An 18,759-nucleotide genomic window follows, 5' to 3' on the forward strand; every position below is an offset into this window, starting at 1 on the left:
CCATGACCCCCCTTGACCCCTCCTGACCCCCCCAACCCCCCTGACGCCCCTTGACCCCCCCCGACCCCCCTCACCCCCCTTGACCCCTCCCTGACCCCCCGACCCCTCTTGACCCCTCCTGACCCTCCTGACCCCCCCTTCACCCCCCTGACCCCCTCTGACCCCCATGACCCCCCTTCACCCCCCCGACCCCCCCTGACCCCCCTCAACCCCTCCTGACCCCCCTTGACCCCCCTTGACCCCCCCTGACCCCCCCAACCCCCCTAACCCCACCTGACCCCCCCTGACCCCCCTTTACCCCCCTGATCCCCCCCGACCCCCCCTGACCACCCCTGACCCCCTTTGACCCCCTTGACCCCCCCAATCCCTCCTGGCCCCCCCTGACCCCCCCCAACCCCCTCCTGACTCCCCCCAACCCCCTCTCTGCCCCCCCCGACCCCCTCTTGACGCCCCCAACCCTCTCTGCCCCCTCCCTGACCCCCTGACCCCCCTTTCCCCCCTTTCCCCCCTTTCCCCCCAGCCCCCTCTGACCACCCCCAACCCCCCCCGACCCCCCCCGACCCCCCCTTTCCCTCCCTGACCCCCCCTGCCCCTGCTGACCCCCCTTTCCCCCCAGCCCCCTCTAACCCCCCAACCCCCTCCTGCCTCCCCCTCAACCCCCCCCCGACCCCCCCTTTCCCCTCCTGACCCCCCCCGACCCCCCCTTTCCCCCCCTGCCCCTGCTGACCCCCCTTTCCCCCCAGCTGGCCCCGCTGAGCCGGGGGGGTTTCCCGGTGCCCCCCGAGCTGCGGCAGCAGCAGCAGGAGCTGCTCCGGCGGATCCAGGGGCTGCGGGCGCGGATCCAGGGGGGGGACCCCCAATTCCGCAGGGGTGAGGCCGGTTATCCCAGTTATCCCAGTTATCCCAGTGATCCCAGTTATCCCAGTTATCCCAGTTATCCCAGTGATCCCAGTGATCCCAGTTATCCCAGTGATCCCAGTTATCCCAGTTATCCCAGTGTATCCCAGTTATCCCAGTTATCCCAGTTATCCCAGTTATCCCAGTTATCCCGGTTATCCTGGTGTATCCCGGTGTGTCCCAGTTATCCCAGTTATCCCAGTGTGTCCCAGTTATCCCAGTGTGTCCCAGTTATCCCAGTGTGTCCCAGTTATCCCAGTTATCTCAGTTATCCCAGTGTATCCCAGTGTGTCCCAGTATATCCTGGTGTATCCCAGTGTATCCCAGTTATCCCAGTTATCCCAGTGTGTCCCAGTTATCCCAGTGTATCCCAGTTATCCCAGTGTATCCTGGTGTATCCTGGTTATCCAGGTTTGTCCCGGTGTGTCCCAGTTATCCCAGTTATCCCAGTGTATCCCAGTTATCCCAGTTATCCCAGTTATCCCAGTTATCCCAGTTATCCTGGTGTATCTCAGTTATCCCAGTTATCCCAGTTATCCCAGTTATCCCAGTTATCCCGGTGTATCCTGGTTATCCAGGTTTGTCCCGGTGTGTCCCAGTTATCCCAGTTATCCCAGTTATCCTGGTGTATCTCAGTTATCCCAGTTATCCCGGTGTATCCTGGTTATCCCAGTGTATCCCAGTGTATCCCAGTTATCCCAGTGTATCCCAGTTATCCCAGTTATCCCAGTTATCCCAGTTATCCCAGTTATCCCAGTTATCCCAGTGTGTCCCAGTTATCCCAGTTATCCCAGTTATCCCAGTTATCCCAGTTATCCCAGTGTGTCCCAGTTATCCCAGTTATCCCAGTGTATCCCGGTTATCCCAGTGTGTCCCAGTTATCCCAGTGTGTCTCAGTTATCCCAGTGTGTCCCAGTTATCCCAGTATATCCTGGTGTATCCCAGTGTGTCCCAGTTATCCTGGTGTATCCCAGTGTATCCCAGTTATCCCAGTGTGTCCCAGTTATCCCAGTTATCCCAGTGTATCCTGGTGTATCCTGGTTATCCAGGTTTGTCCCGGTGTGTCCCAGTTATCCCAGTTATCCCAGTGTATCCCAGTTATCCCAGTGTATCCCACTTATTCCGGTGTATCCTGGTTTGTCCCAGTGTATCCCAGTTATCCCAGTTATCCCAGTTATCCCAGTGTATCCCCATTATCCCAGTGTGTCCCAGTGTATCCCAGTTATCCCAGTGTATCCCAGTTATCCCAGTATATCCCAGTTATCCCAGTGTGTCCCAGTTATCCCAGTGTGTCCCAGTTATCCCAGTTATCCCAGTTATCCCAGTGTATCCTGGTGTATCCCAGTGTATCCCGGTTTGTTCCCAGTTATCCCAGTTTGTCCCGGTGTATCCCAATTATCCCAGTGTATCCCAGTTTTCCCCAGTGTTTATCCTGATTTTTATCCCAGTTTTTCCTGGTGTTTATCCTGATTTTATCCCAGTTTCTCTCCCAGTTTTTCCTGATGTTTATCCTGTTTTTATCTCAGTTTTTCCCAGTATTTATCCTGGTTTTTCTCCCGGTTTCTCTCCTGTTTTTCCTGATGTTTATCCTGGATTTTATCCCAGTTTTCCCCAGTATTTATCCTGTTTTTATCCCAGTTTTTCCCAGTGTTTATCCTGGTTTTTATCCCAGTTTTTCCCAGTGTTTATCCTGGTTTTTATCCCAGTTTTTCCCAGTGTTTATCCTGGTTTTTATCCCAGTTTTCCCCAGTATTTATCCTGTTTTTATCCCAGTTTCTCTCCTGTTTTTATCCCAGTGTTTATCCTGATTTTTATCCTGGTTTCTCTCCCAGTTTTTCCCAATGTTTATCCTGGTTTTTATCCTGATTTCTCTCCGTTTTTTCCTGGTTTTTACCCCAGTTTTTATCCTCGTTCTCCCCATTTTTCTCCCCGTTTATCCCAGTTTTTATACCCCTTTGTCCTGGTTTTTTCCCTGGTTTATCCCAGTTTTTATCTCCATTTTTTTTCCCTGTTTTATCCCAGTTTCTCTCCCGGTTTTTCCCGATTTTTATCCCGTTTTTTCCCGTTCCCAGAGTACCTGGAGCAGCTCCAGAGGCACCTCCAGCTCTACACGGCGACCGCCCGACGCCTCGGCACCGAGGGGCAGAGGGTGAGACCCCAAAACCCTCCTCTGACCCCCCAAAAACCTCCTCTGACCCCTAAAAATCCTCCTCTGACCCCCCAAAAATCCTCCTCTGACCCCAAAACCCTCCTCTGACCCCCAAAATCCTCCTCAGACTCCCCAAAAATCCTTCTCAGACCCCCAAAATCCTCCTCAGACCCCCCGAAATCCTCCTCTGACCCCAAAATCCTCCTCTGACCCCAAAACCCTCCTCTGACCCCCAAAATCCTCCTCAGACCCCAAAAACCCTCCTCAGATCCCAAAAATCCTCCTCAGATCCCAAAAATCCTCCTCAGACCCCCCAAAACCTCCTCTGACCCCAAAATCCTCCTCTGACCCCAAAATCCTCCTCTGAACCCAAAAACCCTCCTCTGACCCCAAAAACCTTCCTCAGATCCCCCAAACTGTCCTCAGACCCCAAAAACCCACCTCTGACCCCCCCAAAACCCTCCTCTGACCCCCCAAAATCCTGCTCTGACCCCCCAAAACCTCCTCAGACCCCCCAAAAATCCTTCTCAGACCCCAAAAATCCTCCTCAGACCCCCCAAATCCTCCTCAGACCCCCTAAAATCCTCCTCAAACCCCCCAAAATCCTTCTCTGACCCCCCCCCCCAATTCCTGCTGCCCCCCCCACCCCCCGTGGGGGCCTTTTTGGGGTCCCCCTGACCCCCCCCGACCCCCCCTGACCCCCCCCCAAATTTCAGGAGGCGGCCAAGGAGGCCCTTCACAAACGGAACCTGGTGGAGAGCGAGGTGAGAGACCCGGGGGGGGGCAAATTTGGGGGTCTCCCGACCCCCCCCCGACCCCCCTGACCCCCCCAAATCCCCCTGACCCCCCCACGACCCCCCCTCTTCTTTTCCAGCTCCAAAAACTCCGTGGATGAGAAACCCCCCCCCGGGAATGGGACCAGAGGGGGGGCTGGAAATTTGAGGGGGGGGCTCTGGGGACCCCCCCCCCGTGTTTTGGGGGGGGCTCTTGGACCCCCCCTGTGCTTTTTGGGGGGGTTCTGGGACCCCCCCGTGCTTTTTGGGGGGGCTCTGGGGACCCCCCCCGTGTTTTGGGGGGGCTCTGGGACCCCCCTGTGCTTTTTTGGGGGGGTTCTGGGGACCCCCCCCCCCACTGCTGTGACAATCACAGGGATCTGAGCTGCTGCTACGTGACCCCCCCCGGGGTGACGGTGACCCCCCCCCTCCTCAAAATCCCCCCCTCAGGGTGACACTGACCCCCCCCCGGGGTGATGGTGACCCCCCCAAAATCCCCCTCAGGGTGACACTGACCCCCCCAAAGTCCCCCCCCCCAATAACAGGGTGACACGGACCCCCCTCAGCCCCCACTCAGGGTGACAGTGACACCCCCCCCAATGACACTGACCCCCCCAAAATCCCCCCCCCAATAACAGGGTGACACTGACCCCCCCCCAAATCCCCCTCAGGGTGACACTGACCCCCCCCCCAATAACAGGGTGACAGTGACCCCCCCCCCAATAACAGGGTGACAGTGACCCCCCCCCCCAATAACAGGGTGACACGGACCCCCCCTCAGCCCCCCCTCAGGGTGACACTGACCCCCCCAAATTCCCCCCCGTGTCCCCCCCAAGCACTTTGCCCCCCCCCCCCCTCCCCGTGTCCCCCCCCCCCAACCAAAGCGGGTCCCCGCTGCTCCCCCCCCCAAGTGCCTGGAGGGGGGGGGGTCAAGGGGCTGTTTCGGGTTCTTTCGGGCGCTCTCACAAATTATAAAGTTTTTAAGAAGAAAAAAAGCGGTTTTTGATCATTCTCGGTGCCCCCCCCCCGCGATGTCCCCGAGCTGTCAATCAACGACGTGACCCCGCCCCTCGAGCTGTCAATCAATGACTCGGCCCCGCCCCGGCGCCGCCCCCCGCGCCGCTGCCTCGTCTCCATGGCAACCCCGCCACAACGGACGGGCGGGAGCGCGGGCCAATCGCATCCAGGCCGCCGCGTTCCGATTGGCCGCGCGGCTCCGCGGGGGCGGGGCGCGCGGGGGATTGACAGACGAGCCATCCAATGGGCTCTGCTCTTGCTGCCAATCGCATCCAGGCCGCCCGCGCTCCGATTGGCCGCGCCGCTCCGCGGGGGCGGGGCGCGCGGGGGATTGACAGACGAACCGTCCAATGGGCTCTGCTCTTGCTGCCGGGTGACCCCCCTCCCCCGGGTTTGGGATTATTTTGGGGTCCCCCCTCAGTTGGCGTTGAGGGGGGTCCCGCCCGAGCCCCCTCTCCCTTCTCTTTTTTTTGGGAGGGGGGGTCCAGCCCCTTCCACCCCCCCCCCCTTTTCTAGGTTTTTTTTTCCCACTTCTATTTTTATATCCCATTTCTAGGCGGGGGGAAATCTTTTGCCCCCCTCCCCCCCTCCCTTTTAGGGGGGCTTTTCCCACTTCTATTTTTAGATCCCATTTCCTGTGAGGGGGGGAATTGGGGGTGGGAAATCTTGTTCCCTCTCCCCCCACCCCCCCAAAATAAAATATTCCAATAAATCCTCAGGATTCGGCACTGGAGGTTTATTTTGGGGACGAGGGGAGGTGCAGGGTTGAGCCGGGGGGTGGGGGGTGTGTTTTTTGGGGGTGCCTCCCCCCGTTAAACCACGTGGTCGGCGCTGGGGTGGAGGAGCCACCGGTCCGGGGGGTCCCCGTCCCCCGGGGGGGTCTCGGGGGGGCCGCCCTCCCCCCCCTCGGGGCTGTTTTTGGGGTGCAGGAGGGAGGGGCGGCGAGGGGTGGGGGGGGCCCGCGGTGGGGGGGGGTCCGGGGGGTCCCCCAGGGGGTCCCCGATGTCCTCCAGGGGCTGGAACTGCATCTCCTCCTTGGCCAGGCTGGGGGGGGGAGAGGGAGAGGGTCACCCCAAAAAAAAAACCAACCAGAAACCTCCCCTGGGGTCACCCCAAAACCCTCCGGGGTCACCCCAAAAAAAACCAACCAGAAACCTCCCCTGGGGTCACCCCAAAACCCTCCGGGGTCACCCCAAAAAAAGCCTCAGAAACCTCCCGTGGGGTCACCCCAAAACCCTCCGGGGTCATCCCAAAAACCCCCCGAGGTCACCCCAAAAAACCCACAGGAACCTCCAAAAACCCCTCGAGGTCACCCCCAAAAAAACCCCCCCTGGGGTCACCCCAAACCCCTCCGGGGTCACCCCAAAAAACCCTCGCATGGTCACCCCAAAAAAACCCCCCAGAAACCTCCCCTGGGGTCACCCCAAAACCCCCCAAGCTCACCCCAAAACCCCCCCCAGAAACCTCCCCTGGGGTCACCCCAAAAACCCCCTGAGTTCACCCCCAAAAAACCCGCTCAGAAATCTCCCCTGGGGTCACCCCAAAAAAAACCCCGGGAACCTCCCCTGGTTTTTGAGGAGCTTTTTTTGAGGAGGTTTTTGGGGAGGTTTTGGGGTTTTTTGGGAGGGGTCCTGCTCACGTGACGTCGAAGGCGGACCCCCGGAAGGTCGGCTGCCGGGGGGGTTTGGGGAGGGTTTTTGGGGTGGTTTTGGGTGTTTTTGGGGTGGTTTTGGGTGTTTTTGGGGTGGTTTTGGGGTGTTTTCGGGCTCAGGTGACGTCGAAGGCGGACTCCCGGAAGGTCGGCTGCCGGGGGGGGTGTTTTTGGGGTGGTTTTGGGGGGTTTTGGGGTGTTTTCGGGCTCACGTGACGTCGAAGGCGGACCCCCGGAAGGTCGGCTGCCGGGGGGGTTTGGGGAGGGTTTTTGGGGTGTTTTAGGGGGTTTTTGGGCTCACGTGACGTCGAAGGTGGACCCTCGGAAGGTCGGCGGCCGGGGGGGTTTGGGGAGGGTTTTTGGGGGGGGGTTTGGGGTGTTTTAGGGAGTTTTTGGGCTCACGTGACGTCGAAGGCGGACCCTCAGAAGGCTGCCAGGGGGGGTCGGGAGGTTTTGGGGTCGCAGGTTTGGGGGTACCGGGGTGGTTTGGGGGGTTCCCAGGATTCAGGGGTAGAGTGGGGTTGGGGGGGGGGTTGGGGGCTTTGGGGGGAGGGTGTTGGGGGTTTTATTGGGATTTTTGTGGGGTATTATTGGGGTTTTATTGGGATTTTTGAGGGGTTTTATTGGGGTTTTATTGGGGGTTTATTGGGATTTTTGAGGGATTTTATTGGGGGTTTATTGGGATTTTTGTGGGGTTTTGCTGGTTTTCGTGTCCCCCTCTCCCAAGCCCTGAATCCCGGGAACCTGCCGGGATTTGGGGGAGTTTTTGGGGTGTTTTAGGGGTTTTTTGGGCTCACGTGACGTCGAAGGCGGACCCCCGGAAGGTCGGCTGCCGGGGGGGTTTGGGGAGGGTTTTTGGGGTGGTTTTGGGTGGTTTTGGGGTGGTTTTGGGTGTTTTTGGGGTGGTTTTGGGTGTTTTTGGGGTGTTTTTGGGGTGTTTTCGGGCTCAGGTGACGTCGAAGGCGGACCCCCGGAAGGTCGGCTGCCGGGGGGGTGTTTTAGGGGTGTTTTTGGGGGGGTTTTGGGGGTTTTCAAGCTCACGTGACGTCGAAGGCGGACCCCCGGAAGGTCGGCTGCCGGGGGGGTTTGGGGGGGTTTTTTGGGGGGATTTTTGGGGTGTTTTAGGGGGGTTTTTGGGCTCACGTGACGTCGAAGGCGGACCCCCGGAAGGTCGGCTGCCGGGGGGGTTTGGGGAGGGTTTTTGGGGTGGTTTTGGGTGTTTTTGGGGTGGTTTTGGGTGGTTTTGGGGTGTTTTTGGGGTGTTTTCGGGCTCAGGTGACGTCGAAGGCGGACCCCCGGAAGGTCGGCTGCCGGGGGGGTGTTTTAGGGGTGTTTTTGGGGGGTTTTTGGGGGTTTTCAAGCTCACGTGACGTCGAAGGCGGACCCCCGGAAGGTCGGCTGCCGGGGGGGTGTTTTTGGGGTGGTTTTGGGGGGTTTTTGGGGTGTTTTCGGGCTCACGTGACGTCGAAGGCGGACCCCCGGAAGGTCGGCTGCCGGGGGGGTGTTTTTGGGGTGGTTTTGGGGTGTTTTAGGGGGGTTTTTGGGCTCACGTGACGTCGAAGGCGGACCCCCGGAAGGTCGGCTGCCGGGGGGGTGTTTTTGGGGTGGTTTTGGGGTGTTTTAGGGGGGTTTTTGGGCTCACGTGACGTCGAAGGCGGACCCCCGGAAGGTCGGCTGCCGGGGGGGTTTGGGAGGGTTTTTGGGGTGGTTTGGGGTGTTTTTGGGGTGGTTTTGGGTGTTTTTGGGGTGTTTTTGGGGTGTTTTCGGGCTCAGGTGACGTCGAAGGCGGACCCCCGGAAGGTCGGCTGCCGGGGGGGTTTGGGGGGGTTTTTTGGGGGGATTTTTGGGGTGTTTTAGGGGGGTTTTTGGGCTCACGTGACGTCGAAGGCGGACCCCCGGAAGGTCGGCTGCCGGGGGGGCGCGGCCGCCGCCGTGTAGGGGGCTCGGGGACAGGAACTGTCCCAGTACCGGTCCCGCTCCAGCGCCGGCACCTCCCCGTACAGCTCGTCCACCGCCAGCATCGACACCTGGGGGGGAGAATCCAGAAAATATTCATTTTATTTTCATATATATAAATACATAAATAAATAATTTATAGATGTAGGGAAATATAGAGTTCCTAATTTGTATAATGTTAATAAAATATTAATTTTATTTATGTATATAAATATATAATTTATAGATCTAGAGAAATATAGAGTTCCTAATTTATAGAATATTAATAAAACATTAATTTTGTTTATATGTATAAATAAATATATAATTTAAAGATATAGGGAAATATAAAGTTCCTAATTTATAGAATATTAATAAAATATTAGTTTTATTTATGTATATAAATAAATATATAATTTATAGATGTAGGGAAATATAAAGTTCCTAATTTGTATAATATTAATAAAATATTAATTTTATTTATGTATATAAATATATAATTTATAGATATAGAGAAATATAGAGTTCCTAATTTATAGAATATTAATAAAACATTAATTTTGTTTATATGTATAAATAAATATATAATTTAAAGATATAGGGAAATATAAAGTTCCTAATTTATAGAATATTAATAAAATATTAGTTTTATTTATGTATATAAATAAATATATAATTTATAGATATAGAGAAATATAGAGTTCCTAATTTGTATAGTATTAATAAAATATTAATTTTATTTATATATATAAATATATAATTTATAGATATAGAGAAATATAGAGTTCCTAATTTATATAGTATTAATAAAATATTACTTTTATTTATATGTATAAATAAATATATAATTTATAGATGTAGGGAAATATAGAGTTCCTAATTTATAGAATATTAATAAAATATTAATTTTGTTTATATGTATAAATAAATATATAATTTATGGATGTAGGGAAATATAAAGTTCCTAATTTATAGAATATTAATAAAATATCAATTTTATTTATGTATATAAATAAATATATAATTTATGGATGTAGGGAAATATAAAGTTCCTAATTTATAGAATATTAATAAAATATTAGTTTTATTTATGTATATAAATAAATATATAATTTATAGATATAGAGAAATATAGAGTTCCTAATTTATATAGTATTAATAAAATATTAATTTTATTTATATATATAAATAAATATAATATTTATAGATCTAGAGAAATATAGAGCTCCTAATTTATATAGTATTAATAAAATATTAATTTTATTTATATATATAAATAAATATGTAATTTATAGATACAGAGAAATATAGAGTTCCTAATTTATATAGTATTAATAAAATATTAATTTTATTTATATATATAAATAAATATATAATTTATAGATGTAGGGAAATATAAAGTTCCTAATTTGTATAATATTAATAAAATATTAATTTTATTTATATATATAAATAAATATGTAATTTATAGATATAGAGAAATATAGAGTTCCTAATTTATAGAATATGGATAAAATATTAATTTTGTTTATATGTATAAATAAATATATAATTTATAGATGTAGAGAAATATAGAGTTCCTAATTTATATAGTATTAATAAAATATTAATTTTATTTATATATATAAATAAATATATAATTTATAGATGTAGGGAAATATAAAGTTCCTAATTTATAGAATATTAATAAAATATTAGTTTTATTTATGTATATAAATAAATATATAATTTATAGATATAGAGAAATATAGAGTTCCTAATTTATATAGTATTAATAAAATATTAATTTTATTTATACATATAAATAAATATATAATTTATAGATATAGAGAAATATAGAGTTCCTAATTTATATAGTATTAATAAAATATTACTTTTATTTATATGTATAAATAAATATATAATTTATAGATGTAGGGAAATATAGAGTTCCTAATTTATAGAATATTAATAAAATATTAATTTTGTTTATATGTATAAATAAATATATAATTTATAGATGTAGGGAAATATAAAGTTCCTAATTTATAGAATATTAATAAAATATCAATTTTATTTATGTATATAAATAAATATATAATTTATAGATATAGAGAAATATAGAGTTCCTAATTTATATAGTATTAATAAAATATTAATTTTATTTATATATATAAATAAATATAATATTTATAGATCTAGAGAAATATAGAGCTCCTAATTTATATAGTATTAATAAAATATTAATTTTATTTATATATATAAATAAATATGTAATTTATAGATACAGAGAAATATAGAGTTCCTAATTTATATAGTATTAATAAAATATTACTTTTATTTATATGTATAAATAAATATATAATTTATAGATGTAGGGAAATATAGAGTTCCTAATTTATAGAATATTAATAAAATATTAATTTTGTTTATATGTATAAATAAATATATAATTTATAGATGTAGGGAAATATAAAGTTCCTAATTTATAGAATATTAATAAAATATTAGTTTTATTTATGTATATAAATAAATATATAATTTATAGATGTAGGGAAATATAAAGTTCCTAATTTGTATAATGTTAATAAAATATTAATTTTATTTATATATATAAATAAATATATAATTTATAGATATAGAGAAATATAGAGTACCTAATTTATATAGTATTAATAAAATATTAATTTTATTTATATATATAAATAAGTATATAATTTATAAATGTAGAGAAATATAAAGTTCCTGACTTGTATAATATTAATAAAATATTAATTTTGTTTATATATATAAATAAATATGTAATTTATAGATGTAGGGAAATATAAAGTTCCTAATTATATAGTTGTGGTAGTTTGGCCTAGGCCTTCCTTGGTGGCCAGTTATTAATAAAATTAACAAAACATTCATTTTATTTTATATATAAAAAATATATATATATATAATTCATATATACAGGCAAATGTAAAGTTCCTAATCGACACCTGAGGGAGAAAACAACAGTTTTTATCGGGGACTTCTCAGGTTTCCGAGGTCCGAACGTGAATCCCCCCCCCAAAAATCCCACCTGGAAGTTCCTGTCGATCAGGGTGTTGGTCTCGAAGTCGTCGTCGTCCTCCCCGAAGGGGTTGATGAGCTGCTCGGCCACCTGGGGGGGGACCAGGTGACCCCAGGTGTCCTCAGGTGTCCCCAGGTGACCCCAGGTGTCCTCAGGTGACCTCAAGTGTCCCCAAGTGTCCCCAGGTGTCCCCAGATGTCCCCAGATGTTCCCAGGTGTCCCCAGGTGACCCCAGGTGTCCTCAGGTGACCTCAAGTGACCCCAAGTGTCCCCAGGTGTCCCCAGATGTCCCCAGGAGTCCCCAGGTGTCCTCAGGTGTCCTCAGGTGACCTCAAGTGACCTCAAGTGACCCCAGGTGTCCCCAGATGTTCCCAGGTGACCACAGGTGACTACAGGTGTCCTCAGGTGACCTCAAGTGACCCCAAGTGTCCCCAGGAGTCCCCAGATGTCCCCAGATGTTCCCAGGTGTCCCCAGGTGACTCCAGGTGTCCTCAGGTGACCTCAAGTGTCCCCAGGTGTCCCCAGATGTTCCCAGGTGACCTCAAGTGACCCCAGGTGTCCCCAGGTGTCCCCAGATGTTCCCAGGTGACCGCAGGTGTCCCCAAGCATCCCCAGGTGACCCCAAGTGTCTCCAGGTATCCCCAAGTGTCCCCAGGTGTCTCCAGATGTCCCCAGATGTTCCCAGGTGTTCCCAGGTGTCCCCAAGTGTCCCCAGGTGTCCCCAATTGTCCCCAAGCATCCCCAGGTGTCCCTAAGTGACCCCAAGTGTCCCCAGGTGTCCCCAATTGTCCCCAAGCATCCCCAGGTGTCCCCCATGCCCACCTTGAGCCAGCCCACGTAGAAGAAGAACTGCAGGAGGGTGAACACGGGCACCCCCAGGTCCAACTTGGGGGGGGAGTCAGGTGTCCCCAAGTGTCCCCAGGTGTCCCCAGGTGTCCCCAGGTGACCCCAAGCATCCCCAGGTATCCCTAAGTGCCCCCAGGTGTCCCCAAGCATCCCCAGATGTCCCTAAGTGACCCCAAGTGTCCCCAAGTGTCCCCAGGTGTCCCCAATTGTCCCCAAGCATCCCCAGGTGTCCCCAGGTGTCCCCAGGTGTCCCCAGGTGTCCCCCGTGCCCACCTTGAGCCAGCCCACGTAGAAGAAGAACTGCAGGAGGGTGAACACGGGCACCCCCAGGTCCAGCTCGTGGGGGGATCTGGGTGTCCCCAAGTGTCCCCAAGTGTCCCCAGGTGTCCCTAACTGTCCCCAGGTGTCCCCAGGTGACCCCAGGTGTCCCCCGTGCCCACCTTGAGCCATCCCACGTAGAAGAAGAACTGCAGGAGGGTGAACACGGGCACCCCCAGGTCCAGCTCGTGCCCCGCGTAGCCCTGGGCGGGGTCCAGGAACTGGCGCCCGATGAGGCAGGTGAGGAAGAAGGTGTACACGGCGATGGTCACCACCTGGGGGGGGACAGTGTCACCTGGGGGGGCATAACGTCACCTGGGGGACCCTACAGGGTCACCTCAGAGTCTCCTTGGTGTCCCCTCCATCCCTCTCCCCCCAGGTGAGGAAGAAGGTGGACACGGCGATGGTCAATACCTGGGGGGGAGAGTGTCACCTGGGGGGGGGATAATGTCACCTGGGGGGGACAGTGTCACTTGGGGGACCCTCCAGGGTCACCTCAGGGTCTCCTCGGTGTCCCCTCAGTGTCCCCCCCATCCCTGTCCCCCCATGTCCCCCCCATCCTCATCCCCCCCCGGGGGCCGCCCCCCACGTCCCCCCAGCCCTGTCCAGATCTCCCCAGTGCCCCCAGTACCCCCCCGTGCCCCTCCAGTGCCCCCAGTACCCCATCCCAGTGCTCTCAGTGCTCCTCCAGTGCCCCATCCCAGTGTCCCCAGTGCCCCCAGTGCCCCCAGTACCCCATCCAAGTGCCCCCAGTGCCCCCAGTACCCCATCCCAGTGCTCCCAGTGCCCCTCCAGTGCCCCCAGCGCCCCCAGTGCCCCCTCCCAGTGTTCCCAGTGCTCCTCCAGTGTTCCCAGTGCTCCTTCAGTGTTCCCAGTGCCCCCTCCCAGTGTTCCCAGTGCTCCTTCAGTGTTCCCAGTGCCCCATCCCAGTGCCCCCAGTGCCCCTCCAGTGCCCCATCCCAGTGTTCCCAGTGCTCCTTCAGTGTTCCCAGTGCTTCTCCAGTGTTCCCAGTGCCCCATCCCAGTGTTCCCAGTGCCCCATCCCAGTGTTCCCAGTGCTCCTCCAGTGTTCCCAGTGCCCCCTCCCAGTGTCCCCAGTGCCCCCAGTGCTCCCTCCCAGTGTTCCCAGTGCTCCTCCAGTGCCCCCAGTGCCCCCTCCCAGTGCTCCCAGTCCCACCTGTGTGTACACCAGTGGGACGCTGATCCAGTCGTAGTGGAACAGGAGGCTGCAGTGGGCCCGGAACCGGTTCAGCTCCTGGGGGGGGGCACAGGGAGGGCGGGGGGGGGGTTCAGGGGGGTCCCAAGGGGTGTCAGGAGGTTTGGGGGGGGCTCAGGGGGGTCCCAGAGGAGATTTGGGGGGGGCGGGGGGGAGTTCAGGGGGGTTCCGGGGGGTATTGGAGAGGTTTGGGGGGGCTTGGGGGGTTCTAGGGGGGGTCAGGGGGGTCCCAAGGGGTGTCAGGAGGTTTGGGGGGGGCTCAGAATGATCCTGGGAGGGTTCATGGGGATCCCGGGGGGTGTTGGGGAGATCCAGGGGGGGCTTAAGGGGGTTCGGGAGGGGCTCAGGGGAGTCCCAAGGGGTGTCAGGAGGTTTGGGGGGGGCTCAGGGGGGTCCCAGAGGAGACTGGGGGGTTGGGGGGCGCTCAGGGGTATCCTGGGGGTTGTTGGGGAGGTTTGGGGGGGCTTAGGGGGGTTCTAGGGGGGGTCAGGGGGGTCCCAAGGAGTGTCAGGAGGTTTGGGGGGGCTCAGAAAGGTCCCAAAGGAGATTTGGGGGTTTCGGGGGGCAGTCAGGGAGGTTTAGGAGGGGCTCAGGGTGTCTCGGGTGGGTCGGGGCCTCCGGGGGGGTTCTGGGGGCACTCGGGAGGGGTTTGGGGGTGCTCGGGAGGGGTTTGGGGGTGCTCGGGAGGGGTCTGGGGGTGCTCGGGAGGGGTTTGAGGGTGCCCGGGAGGGGTCTGAGGGTGCCGGGAGGGGTCTGGGGGCGCTCGGGAGGGGTTTGGGGTGCTCGGGAGGGGTTTGAGGGTGCCCGGGAGGGGTCTGGGGGCACTCGGGAGGGGGTTGGGGGTGCTCGGGAGGGGTTTGGGGTGCTCGGGAGGGGTTTGGGGGTGCCCGGGAGGGGGTTGGGGGTGCCCGGGAGGGGTCTGGGGGCACTCGGGAGGGGTTTGGGGGTGCTCGGGAGGGGGTTGGGGGTGCCCGGGAGGGGTCTGGGGGTGCCCGGGAGGGGGTTGGGAGTGCTCGGGAGGGGTCTGGGGGTGCCCGGGAGGGGTCTGGGGGTGCCCGGGAGGGGTCTGGGGGTGCCCGGGGTACCTCCATGAGCAGTTTTAGGGCGCAGTCGTCCCGCACCCGCCCCTCGCGCCGCGCCTGCCCCGCCAGCGCCGCGAACCAGGCGCAGGGAACCCAGAACTTGTTGTAGGGCGAGCGCAGCCCCTCGAGCCGCCGCCGCTCCTCCCGCGTCAGGAACCCTGGGGGGAGACCCCCGAAACCCCGATGTCACCCCAAACACGGCGACGTCCCCCCTAAAACAGCGATGCTCCCCCTAAAACAGCGACATCCCCCCTAAAACAACAACATGCCCCCAAAACCAGCGACATGCCCCCTAAAACAGCGACGTTCCCCCTCCCCGGGAGCTGCCGCCGCTCCTCCCATGCCAGGAACCCCGGGGAGAGACCCCCAAAACCCCGATGTCGCCCCTAAAACAGCGACATCCCCCCTAAAACAGCGACGTTCCCCCTCCCCTGGAGCTGCCGCTGCTCCTCCCGCGTCAGGAACCCTGGAAGACCCCCAAAACCCCGATGTCACCCCAAAGACGCCAACTTCGCCACAGTGTCACCCCCATGGTGTCCCCACAGCCCCTCCAGCAGCCTGTGCCCCCCCAGCAGTGACATTCCCATATCGGTGCCACCCCGGTGACCCCACAACCCCTCAGCATGACATCCCCATATCAATGCCCACCCCGGTGACCCCACAACCCCTCAGCAGTGACATCCCCATATCGGTGACACCCCGCTGACCCCACAACCCCTCAGCAGTGACATCCCCGTATCAATGCCCACCCCGGTGACCCCACAACCCCCTCAGCAGTGACACTCCCATATCAATGCCCACCCCGGTGACCCCACAACCCCCTCAGCAGTGACACTCCCATATCAATGCCCACCCCGGTGACCCCACAACCCCCTCAGCAGTGACATCCCCGTATCAATGCCCACCCCGGTGACCCCCCAGCAGTGACATCCCCCGTATCCATGGCATTCCAGTGACCCCACAACCCCCTCACCGGCCTGCACCAGGTGGTCCGTGGTGGGGAACCTCTTGTAGACGGGGGTGCTGACGGCCCTGAGCACCAGCAGCGCCGCCAGCCCCCCGTACCGGAGCAGCGTCCGCCGCAGGATCCGGCCCCGCGCGTCCGCCCCGTGCACCGAGCCCGCCACGGCCACCATGAGCCCGTCGGGGGCCGGCACCGCCCGGAACTGCCCCCACCAGCGCTCCAGCACCAGCGCCACGTAGAACCCTGCACGGGGTGGGGGGGTTACTGGGGCAGGGCGACTGGGAGCGCTGGGAGAGCCGGGAGGGGTCACTGGGAGCACTGGGAGCGCTGGGAGGGGTCGGTGGGAGCGCTGGGAGGGGTCGGTGGGAGCACTGGGAGCACTGGGAGAGCCGGGAGGGGTCGGTGGGAGCACTGGGAGCACTGGGAGAGCCGGGAGGGGTCGGTGGGAGCACCGGGAGCGCTGGGAGGGGTCGGTGGGAGCGCTGAGAGCACTGGGAGGGGTAGTTGGGAGCACTGGGAAGGGGCGCTGGGAAGACTGGGGGGTGCCAGGGAGGGTCCCAGGGGGCTCATACGGGAGTTTGGGGTTCCCTGGGAGCTCTGGGAGGGGTCGTTGGGAGCATTGGGAAGGGTCGCTGGGAGCGCTGGGAGCACTGGGAAGGGGCACTGGGGAGAATAGGGGGTGCCGGTGGGGGTCCCAGGGGGCTCATGGGGGAGTTTGGGGTTCCCGGGAGGGTTCTGGGGGCACTGGGAGCACTGGGAGGGGTCACTGGGGAGAATGGGGGATCCCAGGGCAGGTCCCAGGGGGCTCATGGGGGAGTTTGGGGTTCCCGGGGGGGTTCTGGGGGTCCTGGGGGAGGTGTTTGGGGTCCCGGGAGGGGTTGGGAGTCCCGGAGGGGGTCCCGGAGGGGGGTGTCTCTCACCGAGCACGAAGGACACGGGGATCAGGTTGGCCGATTTGTCGCAGTACAGGACGAGCTTCTCAAAGAGCCTCCGCTGGGACTCCGAGAGCAGGAACCTGGGGGTGGGGACGGGGGGGAGGCCACTCCCTGTCCCTGTCACCGCCCCGGACCCCCCCAATGGCCGGGGGACGACCCCCGTGTCCCCCCATCCCAGGTCCCTGTGACCCCCGCGGGCCCCGCCCCGATGTCCCCACGCGTCCCCATCTCCCCAATCCCGAAGCTCCCCCCGTGTCCCCCCCCCCCCTTCCCGTGTCCCCCCCCCGTGTCCCCCCATGTCCCTGTGCTCCCACACGTCCCATCCCAACGCCCCACCCGGGTCCCCCGATGTCCCCTCCGTGTCCCCCCATATCCCCCCCCGTGTCCCCACATCCCCTTGTCCCTCCCACGTCCCCCCATACAAAGTCCCACGTCCCCATTCCCTCCATGTGTCCCATCCTGGTGCCCCTCCCCTGTCCCCCCATATCCCCCCCCCCGTGTCCCCACATCCCCGTGTCCCCCCATGTCCCCCCCGTGTCCCCACATCCCCGTGTCCCCCCATCCCAGGTCCGTGTGACCCCCGCGTGCCCCACCCCGATGTCCCCACGCGTCCCCACCTCCCCAATCCCGAAGCTCTCCCCGTGTCCCCCCCGCGTTCCCGTGTCCCCCCCCCGTGTCCCCACGTCCCCGTGTCCCTCCCACGTCCCCCCATACAAAGTCTCGTGTCCCAATTCCCTCCGTGTGTCCCATCCTGATGCCCCCCCCGTGTCCCCTCATATCCCCCCCCGTGTCCCCACGTCCCTCCCACCCAAAATCCCATGTCCCCATGCCCCTCCCCGTGTCTCTCGTGTCCCCACGTCCCTGCCACGCCCCCCCCGTGTCCCCCCCGTGTCTCCCCTGTGTCCCCACATCCTCGTGTCCCTCCCGTGTCCCCATGTCCCCGTGTCCCTCCCACATCCCTCCCGTGTCCCCCCCCTACAAACTCCCGTGTCCCCACGTCCCTCCCACCCAAAATCCCGTGTCCCCACGGCCCCCCCGTGTCCTCCCCGTGTCTCCCCTGTGTCCCCACGTCCCTCCCACGCCCCCCCGTGTCCCCCCCGTGTCTCCCCCGTGTCCCCCCCATACAAACTCCCGTGTCCCCGCGCCCTCCTGATGCCCCTGCTGCGACCCCCGTGTCCCCACGTCCCCCCCCCCCAAAATCCCGTGTCCCCACGGCCCCCCCGTGTCCCCCCTGTGTCCCCACGGCCCCCCCGTGTCCCCCCTGTGTCCCCACGGCCCCCCCGTGTCCCCCCCGTGTCCCCCCCCTGTCTCCCCTGTGTCCCCACGTCCCTCCCGTGTCCCCCCCATACAAACTCCCGTGTCCCCACGTCCCTCCCCCCCAAAATCCCGTGTCCCCACGGCCCCCCCGTGTCCCCCCCCGCGCCCCCCCCACCTGTAGGCGAGGCTGAGCCCCAGGTAGGCGCCGAGGAAGAGGAGCAGCTCCCGGTACAGGAGTTTGTAGATGCTCCCCCGCCAGAGCAGCAGCAGCTGCGAGAACCCCCCGAAGCGCGCGGTGGCCACGCGGGACGTGTATGTCACCGTCATTGTCACCCGGGCACCGGGGGGGGCACCGCGGGGGCACCTGGGCACACCTGGGCACACCTGGGGACAGCCACGACCCCCGGGAGAGGGGAGGGGAAAGGATTTAGGGGGACACGGGGGACACAGGGGACACCCGGGGGGGGGCAGCCGGGGGTGTTGGGGACACGGGGGACACCCAGGGGGACACCGCGGGGCCACCTGTGGGCATCTGGGCACACCTGGGGACACCTGGGCGCACCTGGGGACAGCCATGCCCCCCGGGGGAGGGGAGGGGAAAGGATTTAGGGGGACACAGGGGACACCCGGGGGGGCAGGTGGGGGTGTTGGGGACACGGGGGACACCCAAGGGGGCACCTGG

At 55.9% G+C, this 18,759-nt stretch overlaps 2 protein-coding genes across 2 annotated transcripts; one reads left to right on the top strand and one right to left on the bottom strand.

Moving 5' to 3' along the window:
- Nucleotides 1–743: 743 nt before the first annotated feature.
- On the top strand, nt 744–4,362 carry LOC127464865 (uncharacterized; the record flags this gene model as incomplete). Its single annotated transcript, XM_051775319.1, has 7 exons — nt 744–998; nt 1,497–1,600; nt 2,120–2,184; nt 2,312–2,356; nt 2,580–3,046; nt 3,763–3,810; nt 3,921–4,362. Coding segments are annotated over 7 exons (1,005 nt in total), but the record flags the coding sequence as incomplete, so codon positions are not given.
- A 3,983-nt stretch (nt 4,363–8,345) lies between these two features.
- On the bottom strand, nt 8,346–18,404 carry LOC127464864 (bestrophin-2-like). Its single transcript, XM_051775318.1, has 8 exons — nt 18,253–18,404; nt 16,806–16,900; nt 15,895–16,128; nt 14,925–15,079; nt 13,801–13,878; nt 12,746–12,898; nt 11,469–11,549; nt 8,346–8,514 (listed from the first exon to the last, which is right to left on the bottom strand). The coding sequence occupies exons 1-8, from the start codon at nt 18,402–18,404 to the stop codon at nt 8,359–8,361; spliced, it is 1,104 nt and encodes a 367-aa protein (XP_051631278.1). The 3' UTR covers nt 8,346–8,358.
- Between the last annotated feature and the right edge of the window lie 355 nt (nt 18,405–18,759).

The sequence above is a fragment of the Manacus candei genome, unplaced genomic scaffold, assembly GCF_025592945.1.
Source record: "Manacus candei isolate 608988 ecotype Guabito, Panama unplaced genomic scaffold, ASM2559294v1 h1tg000286l, whole genome shotgun sequence".
NCBI classification, from domain to species: Eukaryota; Metazoa; Chordata; class Aves; order Passeriformes; family Pipridae; genus Manacus; species Manacus candei.